The sequence below is a fragment of the Nematolebias whitei genome, chromosome 18 (genome assembly GCF_014905685.2).
Source record: "Nematolebias whitei isolate Nwh7 chromosome 18, NemWhi1, whole genome shotgun sequence".
Lineage (NCBI taxonomy): Eukaryota > Metazoa > Chordata > Actinopteri > Cyprinodontiformes > Rivulidae > Nematolebias > Nematolebias whitei.
Genome location: NC_056515.1, coordinates 30,962,052 through 30,972,840, shown reverse-complemented (window position 1 = coordinate 30,972,840; position 10,789 = coordinate 30,962,052). Strand labels below are relative to the sequence as shown.

General features: G+C 42.2%; 1 protein-coding gene across 1 annotated transcript in view; it reads right to left on the bottom strand.

Annotated features, from left to right (window-relative positions):
• Positions 1 to 7,904: 7,904 nt before the first annotated feature.
• Positions 7,905 to 10,789, bottom strand: part of LOC119424660 (rab GTPase-activating protein 1) — a 68,477-nt gene continuing 65,592 nt past the window's right edge. The window contains exons 25-26 of the mRNA XM_037692150.1: positions 9,314 to 9,514; positions 7,905 to 8,048 (exon numbers count right to left, since the gene is read on the bottom strand). Of these exons, the coding sequence (XP_037548078.1) occupies positions 7,923 to 8,048; positions 9,314 to 9,514 (327 nt within the window). The 3' untranslated portion in view covers positions 7,905 to 7,922. The remainder of the gene's footprint in view (positions 8,049 to 9,313; positions 9,515 to 10,789) is intronic.

Sequence of the window (10,789 nt, the reverse complement as noted above, 5' to 3'; positions counted from 1 at the left end):
ATTTGAACCCGCCGTGTCGATTGTTTTCATCAGTAGCAACAACTGCGGGGATGATCTGTGGTTGTCACTGTTCCTGACATGACATATGCTTGACAAGCTGAAAAATAAAACAGAGAAAGTGATGAATGTCTTTACTGGTTTTTAACAGGCTCTCCGTGTGGAAGTGAAATGGTGACCTGAACAAAACAAAAAAGTGGGTTTGTTAAACTAAGACGCCCAACATGATAAATAATTAGTACGAGGAACTGAACGACATGTAATGCATATTTTCCACCACTTTTCAAGTTAAAGTTTTTAACAAAAATATTGTGTGATTTGTTTTGGCTCAGTTTGTGGTGGGGACGCCTCTTAAGCAGGGGTTCCCAACCCTGGTCCTTGAGGAACGCCATCCTGCATGTTTGAGTTGTTTCTCTGCTCCAACACACCTGATTTTAATTAATGGGTAATTGACAGGTTTCTGCAGAACATGAGGAAGCAATTAAATCACCGAATCAGGTGTGTTGGAGCAGGGAAACCACTAAAACATGCAGGATGGTGTTCCTCAAGGACCGGGGTTGGGAACCACTGTTTTAGCTCAGTATCTATAAAACTGACATGGTTGTAGCCATTTCTTTCTGCAAATGCTGATTAGCCACGGCACTAAAATCAACGCAATTCAAGATGGCCACCACAGGATGATTTCAAGCAACTGATAATTTTTATTTCCACCAGACAACAGGGTGCTGGAGAGCCCTCATGCCCTGAACGGACCCACGCAGCTGGGTATGTCATTGATTCCTGAGGTGAGTGGAAGATGGTGTGCCTATCTGTGCTGTCTGTGGAGGACGTAGATGTGTACATTATTGGATTTATGATAACAGGGTTTCTGCTTTTTGGAATCAGCGGATACCTGGGATATCTACAAACTAGGAAGAAGTCAGCAGCAGTTTAGGCCATGATAAAGCTGCCAGCCTTATGTGAAGGATTAATCTGTGCCTCGAGCGCTCAGACTCATATTCTTACTGAGCTTAACCGCAAGCTGGACGTGATTTCTGAGAATCGTAGGCCACTTGCAGCTCCTGGAACTCGCCAGCATGAAGAATTCAATCTTGGAGAATGCTACATCGAGCACGGATGAGGCGGATGGTCCACTAATTCTGGCTTTTTGGATTCACCATCGAGTGTACCAGCAGAACTTGAAGTCTGACAGAAAACAGAGTCTGGCGGCCCAAACAATCTGTGGCTTTATCAGAACCATGATGCTGATAGACGCTGTACCATCTTATCAGAACTTTGGAACTTTCTGGAGTGTTTATGGATAACTCACCGGCTTTGTCGACCTCTATGCATAAATGTATGTCATTGTATGTTGCGAGGTCTGATTTTGCATCTTTTACATGGTTTCCAGACCAGGACATGGTGAGGCACAAGATTTTTTGGGGGCCTTCCTCCATCCTCGAGTTCTCTTTTTCTCATCTGCCTGTATGTTGTATGTAACAGGTCTCTCTTGTAAATGAGTCTTCGAGGCTCAATGGGAACTAACCTGTATGAATAAAGGTCTAATAATAAAAAATAATAAAAATGGAAGGAGGTGGGCGATTTTTGTTTCAGGGACTGCTAGGTTCATATTCCCCAGCTACTTCTAATGCATCATGTTTAATTGGACCGTTGCAAAAAGTCAGCTGAAGACTTTTGTTTTGGTTTGTCACATGGAGTCTATTTCACTCCAGGGTCACCGTGAAACACCCACATTGTTTCTGCCACGTTTTCACTCTGAGAAGTGAAAATAATTGTGTCATTACGAGTTAAGGTCAAGGCCAATAATTGGCACGCTTATGGAAGAGTTTCAGCACACGGAGGCTCGGCCATTCGAGCCGTCAGTCATCTTCAGAGCAGCGACGCTGATCGCTGAGGATCCAGTGACATCTCCAGCATTCAACACCATCAGCACACAGCCACAGCTGCCAATCATCCTGCCAAGACCTGAGTGTTCAAGCACGTGTGTGGCTCTGCAAAAAATACGCCCAAGATTTGGTCAGAGGGGAAGAAACCCTATTCAGTTTCAGTAGAATAGGTCAAACGAAGCAAAGCTGTGTTTACCAGAGGAACGCAGAAGCCAAACTTTTATCACTAGAAGCTGTCTGTTGTCTCGTCACATTCTCCGGTCTCGGAGTTGTGTCCACTAATCTGGAAAACCAATCCGACGCTGGTCACTGAAGGCATCTGCTCGCTCAGTGCAGCGTTGCACCCTGCGGAGCTATAAATGACCGTAGACTGCTGACAACATTGTTTTAAAGATAACCTGTATTGTGTTTCAGATTGAAATGGTTTCGCTCACAAATCAGGTTAATCTGTCCTAATCTCCCCTCCCCCTCACCACGTTGACACTGACATCAGTGCCTGTGTGTGAGCTTTAACAAGGAGAAGCAAACAGCTAAAGCTAAACGCTATTTATAGCTGCGAGCGAGCGTGGAGCAAAGACTCATGTTGGGAACAACTCCCAACTACTACCATATCAAACTTTGGCTCAATATTTGTTGGTTCAGGTATTTTGGTGTTATGGTCAACTAACAGTGGTGGCCATCTTGAATTTAAAACTGATTTAATTATAACTGAGCATTTCTTTAGGTTTCTTTGCTGCTGCAAGTTCAACAGAAGCTTCTGCAGAAGTCAAAATAAAGCAGGAAGTGGTCTCATTCATGCTCTGACCCACGAGTCAATCAGCTTCCAGGAGCGTGCACGAGCCCTAGAACCAGTCACTGAAGAGGATCTTCACAACCCATGACTGCCCTGTTCCCCAGTTCAGATGATTCAGCAGCCAAAATTAAATGTTCTTTGCGATCCGTCGTCATTTCTCCTCCACTCTTCTTAAGACACGAGACGAGCACAAAAACATTCTCAGCCTTTGGTTTTCTCTGGCAGGTGGTGCAGGTTTGAGATGAAACTGGGATCCATCAGTTAGTTTCTACTCTATTTGCTTCAGATCAAAGCAGAAAAGCTGCATGTGAATGAAAAACTAACTTCAGAGTCTTTTTGTCTCCCATGGATTTAACGCTCCATCAATCCTGAAAACTTCCTCTGCTGCAGGTTTTCTAAAGCAAACTGAATTTAATAAGCGACATCGTTTTAGGCCCCTGACGTGCTTCGAGTGGAACGTTTACACCCCCACCGCTCAGGTAAATATTACACTCCTCTTACACCTGCTGACATCATCGTTAATCGATCTTTTTATGTCGGCGTGGCGCTCCGCGGCTGGAGAGGATAATCGGGAAAATTATCCGGAGAGATAAAAAGGTTTGAAATCAAATAATCGAAGCATTCAGGAGTTTGAGCTTCAAATGAACCCAATCTGTTCACAAACCTGAAAATGTTAATCTGAACGCGCCACATTCTGAAACGAGGACAAATAGATTATTTTTAAATTGTTTAAGTGATTTGCTCAGATGTTTTAACTGGGAAAATTATGAGCAACTAGTATCTTACCTGTCACAGATAGCTCTTTGAACAGACGTAGTTTAGAGAAAACGAGCGACTGCTGCCATCTTGAAATGAGTCGAATGTGTAAAGGTTCGTGCAAACCTTTGATCTACACACAACTCTGTGGTTATTTGCAAATCTAAACCGCAGCTGTGGGGCATATTTGTTGCAAACCTGATGAACTGAGGGCAAACTGAGAAATTAAAGGGTTAAAAAAAAAACATTTATTTGGGGAAAACGTAACAGCTGAAGAGTTCAGCAGCGTTCCTTTATATTGGATGCTGCTGCCTGCAGCTTGTATTTATAGACGGGGTACGCAGGAGGGGGGGACGTGACGGGGTGATTGCATAACGCCAACGCTCGTTAGCTTCAGCTGCTGCAGGTCCCGGCCCGCTTCACGTTCACAGCAGCGAAGACGCCAACAACCGACCGTCAGCAGAGGAGATGATAATTTTACAGGCCTGGATAAACGATGTTCATGAAGGAGCTCGTGCAGCTTTGAAATCTCTGAGGAGCTCGGCCCCGACACAGAACGAGACACCGTACGTCGTCCTCCGAGTAAAAACACCAAAGATGCATTCAGCTCGAGTGGCTGACAGATGCAGCTGCTTTCACGAGAACATATTCTCATGTTTAGATTCCTAAAATAAAGTCCTATTTTTCAGTTTCTTCAGTTAAAGTTGTCTGTAAGGAATTAAGTTTTTATTTTTATTAATAGAAACTGATTTTAAACTGGAGTAAGGATTTAGAAAATAATCCCAAAGCTCTCACGTCGTGGCACCTTCACGCTCAAGTCTTTTTTCATCCACTGAAAATATTAAAGGACGTGTGTTGACGTGAGAACGGGCTCAAAAGAAATCTGACGGCAACAGACAGAATCAGGAAGGACAAAATAAAATAAAACATTAGAGTCTTAATGTTCAGTTAAAGTACGTTTTAGAGCAAAACTGCTTTTTCTGCAGATGGAGCCAGAAGAAATGTTTTCATGTTCATTTTTATTTTGTTGAGGCTCGAATCTTTTCTGTCATTTTTTCTGAGCTGAATCTTGATTTGAGCCGAGCTGAACATTTTCAGAGCAGCTTGAAGATTTAACGTCTTGTTTAACTTCTATAATCAGCTATTTGAAAACTTTGCACTCTAGATTCTTCATATTCTTTGAATCAACTAGTTTAACTCATACAAATTGCATGTAATTTTTTAAACAATAATTCTGTTGTCCCTCATGAGTCACAGGGCTCAGGTTTCTGAAGCTAGTAGTCCCTCGTTACTTTGCGGTTCGTTTGGTGCACTTTCTCTATCGCGGTTTTTCAAAGTAAGATTGGACATGACACATGGTTGATTGATGGATGAGCCGCACGATCGGCATGGATTATTTTTATTTTTTTTAAATAAATTATTTTGAATTATTTAGCACTTTTGTGCAGCCCACAGCTGTGGAAGAAGCTTCCTCCTGCAGCTGATCAGCTGATCTCCATACAAAGTAGAGAAGTGGGCGTGGTCTAAAGTGCAGACAGAGGCAGGGAGCTGAAATCATGACATTCTGTGCTCTTAGAGCGTTGAGATTAGAAACATTATTTAGAATATTGTAAGAGAATGGTTTAAAACCATTAAAAATACTAAAATAAACTGCTACTTGGGGTTGAATAGTCGATTCTAAGACATCTCGCAAGCTTTTCAATTTCACGTCGACCAGTCGCGGTCAGTGATTGTATCACATGATCAGCGCCGGACCACTTGGCTACAAAACAGATTCTTTCAAGCAGATGAAGGTGAGGAGCAGGCCAAGTCTTGACAAACGGGTAGAAATTAATCAACAGTGTGGAAGTATTGCACTACAGGTGACTTCTGGTTCAACCGCCCGTGGTGGATCACACCACCACCCGACCCGCTATTTTGATTTTATTAATCCAATAAATAAAATTAAAATAAAAACGGGGGTGCACCACCTTGGTGCCACCACCGCGATGGTTTATTTTACTTAGTGGATTAAATAAAATTAAACTAACTTTTGCAGCTTAATAATAGTTTTGGTTTTCCTGTGGCTTAATTGCAATATGATAAATGGTAAATAAACGCTCCAATATACATTTTTTTGTAAATAACTTTTTTTTTTTTGTGAATAGTGTCTTGAGTTCCTATGACGTCATCAACTCTTATGCTGAAGTCGACTTTAAAAACTATGTAGTCGTTCAACCCCTACTACTTTGTGGTTTTTCACTTATCACGGGGCTTCAGGGATCCCCCGTGATAAATGAGGGACTACTGCACATCTTAATGATCTGAACATATTCATCATGATCACCTGGAACTTGTCTCAAATCATTCTCCATTTTAGTTTCTGAGAGTCAAGAGAACGTGAGACGACTTTAGGAGTTTCTATGAACCCAAACTAACAAAGAGGAGAACTGTGATCAGATCGAGACATTCAGACACTTTGTAGCTAAATTGTGACCAAAAAAAAAAAGTAATTTGTAAAAATGTTTTGATTAATTCAGAGTACAAATGTAACGAATAAGAACCAATTCAGTCCTGGACCCATCAACTCCTGGTGACCTGCAGGCTTTAATGCTGCGGCTTCAATTTCAAATTGGTCCCGTAGTTTTTTGGGGGTGGTCTTCCAGTCTGTGGTTTAAAGAGGTCAATCAGGATCTAAGCTGGTGAGATCCTCCGTAGATCGAGAGGATCTCACGTAGAGCAGCTGCTCTGTGAGTTACTGAAGACAAACGAACGAGACGTGTTTTCTTGTGTCGATATCTTTATATTTAAATCCATGAAGGTATACACAATGCAGTCTACTCTAGAACAATTTGCACACATGAATGTTTCCGTTGTCGGAGGGTGAAGCTACGTTTCGGCGTTTTATTTAGCAAACCAAACAGCAGTGCGACTCAGAAACTTGGAGCAAAACAACAAAAAAAACAAATGATAAAAACCTGTTTGTGGATGAAACCGTAGCGCAGCAGCAGGCAGGCAACATTAGAGTAGAAAATTATAAACAATATTCAATATTAATGTTTCTAAGTGTTATTTACAGCCCAGTGCTTTTACAGATAATGTTGACTTTTCCTCTGACATCACAGATTCCAGCCAATCAGAGCTCGCCTCAAGTTAAATATACAGAAACGGTTAATTTTAGGAAAAGGTGCTTCTTTTTTCTTCAGTCTGACAGTAAAGCATGAGGGGAAGCTGCGTTCCCAGTCAGCGAAGTATAAAACCACAGGCGTGACGTCCTGCAGACAAACTTAGAACCTCTTTTCTGACCTGAACTTTTGACACGGCTCTGACCTGTCGTTCTGTAGTTTCATCTCCAGCTGCTGACCAGGTTGTTTATTTTTACGCAGCATTTAAATCTTCTCAGTCCTGCCGTACATCGGTAGGAGTGTGTACAGATTCTGCTCCACTACGTCGACCCGATTCCTTCAGATTGTGGCGGTTTGCTGCGGAGCTGAACTGCTGCAGCAGCAACACACGAACCATAAATTAATTCAGACACTAACAACATGTTGTGATATGATGTCCTGGAAGTCAACTGGAAGATGATCCAGTCGTCAGCACGTTACATCTTTCTCTAAACTTTCTGCCTTTTTTTTTTTTCTTTTTTTTTCAGCTCATCCGGAGATGGAGAACAAGGTGTGTTTAAGTGCTGCAGGAATTATCCATTTCGGTTTGAGCAGCTCTCCCAACAAGTGTCATTAAACATTCCGTCGCTCTAGTTTCATCATTTATCCAAATGAAGCGTTGAGGTTTGTGTGATTTAAAGTTTTTTGTGCTCCCAGATCTAAACCAAACAAACCTCACGCGTTTCCATAAATTACATATTTATATCCACCTTCACATCAAGGCTTCGTCAACAAACTCCCCTTGAACAGTTTTTAATGTTTGACATTTGAACGATAAAGGACACGAGACGGACCCACGTGCATGCACACACTCGTATCTTAGTGCTTTACATCTCTTTTCCCACACGAAGACACACACACACGTCTTCTTTGCTTCTTCTGATCGAGCAAACGAGAAAAAAAAACAAACAAATCTGACAATTAGCTTTCGTACCTAAAACGAACAAAGTAAGTTTACAGGAAGTTTTGTGCCAGTGGTTTAGAGGTTACGGTCGTTTGCTTCTCCCTCCCGGTTCCTGATGTCCTTCGATGATCATCACCGGCAGCCGTTTCTCTCTGACCGGAGGAAAAGCAGAGTTTCTATCAGGGGGAGAGGTTGAACTGAACGACTCGTCGTCATCAGCGCTGCTTCATTGTTGTTGTTTGGAATTAATGCAGGAGGAAAACAAGAAGATATTGTTGATTAAAAGGAGACCAGGGTGGTGGAAACAAAGATCCTCAGATTTAACAAAGTTCTGGTCCAGTTTGTCGGAGGTTTCAGTGAGGTGAGGCGCACTGAGCTCCAGATGTGATCCTGTTAAAACTGGGTGGATCTAACGGTGGGGGGGGGGGGGGGGTGACTGTAGGTTAGGTGGTCTCCTTTCCTCCCTGGGTCCCCGTGACGGTTTTGATGGAGCTGAGCGTTCGGTTGAACCAGGTCTTCTTGGCGGCCTGAACCTCGTTAAGAGCGAGACCCAAATGGTGCTCCAGGTCCTGTTGGAAACGGAGAAAACGAGCAACAAATAACAGAATGATGAGCTGAAGGCTAAAATAATCAAAGGCTAGCTACAAGCTGAAAGAAATAAAGGCTAGAAGGTAAAAATTCTAAAGTAACCAAAGGCTAAAAGCAGCAAAAGGTTAGCTGAAAGCTAAAAGAAGCATAAATCTAGATGTTGACAAGCTAACTACCAACTAAAGACCAGAAGGTAAACAAATCTAAAGTGACCAAAGGCTAAAAGCAGCTGAAATGTTAGTAACTGAAGGTTAGCTGAAAGCTAAAAGCATAAAGCTAGAAGTAAACCACACTACCAACTAAAGGCTAGGTATTAGCTAAATACAGCAAAAGGTTAGCTGAAAGCTAAAATAAGCATAAATCTAGACGTTAACAAGCTAACTACCAACTAAAGGCTAGGTATTAGCTAAATGCAGCAAAAGATTAGCTGAAGAACAGTGGTAAAACAGTAGCCTAAAGCAGCAAAGACGAGTAGAACCTGCGCTGAAGCAGATTTCAAAGAGAACAAAGTTTGTTTTTGGGGAACTGAAGAGAGCTCTGTATTTTAATATTTGTAAGAAAAAAGTTACTAAGAAACAAAAGTCATAGCACCATCTGCTAATGAGCTGAATGTTTTGATGTAAGAGCCGTTAAACATGAAAGATAAAGCAGGATAAGAACAGTGTGGATGTTGATGTTCATTCCATTAAAGATTTCCTTCCAAGACTAATATTTCCATCTTCCTTCCATAATGTTTATGAAACAAGCCGACTGTCACTCCTCCTGACAGCACTGATCACGTTAGAGCCTTCTTTAAATGAACTTTGTTTTTTATTCATCGTGTTTAGATTAAAGTTGCCTCCCTGTCCATTTGATGAGTTTTAAAAACTCAGTTGATTTCCATGTAGGTAGCTGAGATACAAATTAATGAACTGGCAGCGACGTCCCGAGTTGTCACGACTCGTGGGTAGAAGTTGAACTCGGTTTGTTCCTAACGGCATCATCTATTGTTACAGGTCTCTCTTGTAAATGAGTCCTCGTGGCTCAGTGAGGCTAGCCTGTATAAATAAAGGCTGAATGAATACTGCGTCTTTAGAACGGCGGCCTGAAGGAAGCTGCAGCACGCGGTGACTCGGCCTGCGTGACCATCGGCTTCAGAGCCACCAGACGTTTTATTTTCATGCCGCAACAAAAGCAGCTCTGGAGCTCCTCAGACGTCTGAGAAGTTTATTTGTGGCCACGAGTTCTATCAGAGTCCAAACCGTACCTGGATTTTACACTCCGCCTCCACCAGCTGCAGTTTGGTCTGGGCCAGTTCCAGCTCCATCTCCCTCAGCTGGTTCTTTAAAGCCTCCTTCTCCTCGTCCGTCTCCTCCGGACCCCCGGTGGACACCGTGGACCCCGCGGGTCGAACACGACCCTCTTTATTGAACAGACTGCTGCACTTCTCACAGCTTTCCACTTTGGACTGAAGGGGAGACAAAGAAACGGATCAGCTTATCGCTCAGACATTACATTTTATTTACACCAAACTCTTGACTGCGTTCATCATCGATGAGTAATTACAGAAACTGCTCCTGGAGGTGGATACAAGCGTTAATGGAGCAGCGGAGTACTCGAGCTTGAATTGTTTCTCTTGTCTCATTAAACTCAAGTTGAAGTGGCACTTTATATCAAATTCTTATTAAACAAACTCATTAAAAAATGTATTTTTCAATTCACTGCCTAATATTGTTTACAGCTTCAGCTGGAAGTGTTGCACTAATATTAGTAAATAATAAAACCCACAGGAAAACAGAGGAAGAACTCATTTCACTTGGTTTAAAAAAAACCTTTGGGAACGTTTCGGGCAGCGCTGACAGAGTTTTCTGCCAAAATGGCCGCCTTCCCAGCAGCGGGCTCAACCAGAAGCACACGAGGTGTGCATGTGTGGATCAGGTGTGATGCTGCGGCTGCTTGGACACGCGCCACAGAAAGCTTTGATTCCACTGCCAGTAAAGAAAACAAAGAGCAGCCCACCTCTCCAGAAACCTGCTCAGTCTGGGGGGGATTAAAAAAAACTTTCTGTCGTGATCGTTAGACAAGAGGAAGAGCTTTCTCAACAGTTTTTGAACTTCTGTTCATCGTTTATTTTTATTCTTTTTCGCCCCAAATGACAAAAGACGCCTAAATTGAAGTGAAGAATGGTTCCGTTAATGCGGCACACAAGCAGCTTGTATTTTGTTTCCAAGCTGCTCCTTCATTTGGTCTGTTCTTTAGCAGCATCTATTAAAAAAATGATCGGCATTAAACACTAGTGTTCTTTTAACAGATGTTCTTTTAACAGATGTTCTTTTAACAGATGTTCTTTTAACATATGTTGTTTTAACAGATGTTTTAACAGATGTTGTCATGTCTCTGCAGAACGTTCAGTGTCTTTAAAACACACACCTGGAGTCTGAAGGTACAAACGTGAAGCTGGTTTGGTGCAACACTTTATTTATGAATCGTTTCAAAGCTTCAACAAGTCATGAGGCGACGTCGAGAAACTGAACGAACAAAAACATTTCTTTGAAAATATTCAGAAACAAACGATGGAATAAAAAGAAAATTTATTGAAAAAGGCCCCGTCTAAGAAAAATCTTTCATAGACTTAAAACAAAACTGTTCAAGAAGACTTTAGAAGATTTAAAGAAAGGGAAGAAGGAAGGGAGGAGAGGAAGGAAGGAAGGAAGGAAGGAAGGAAGGAAGGAAGGAAGGAAGG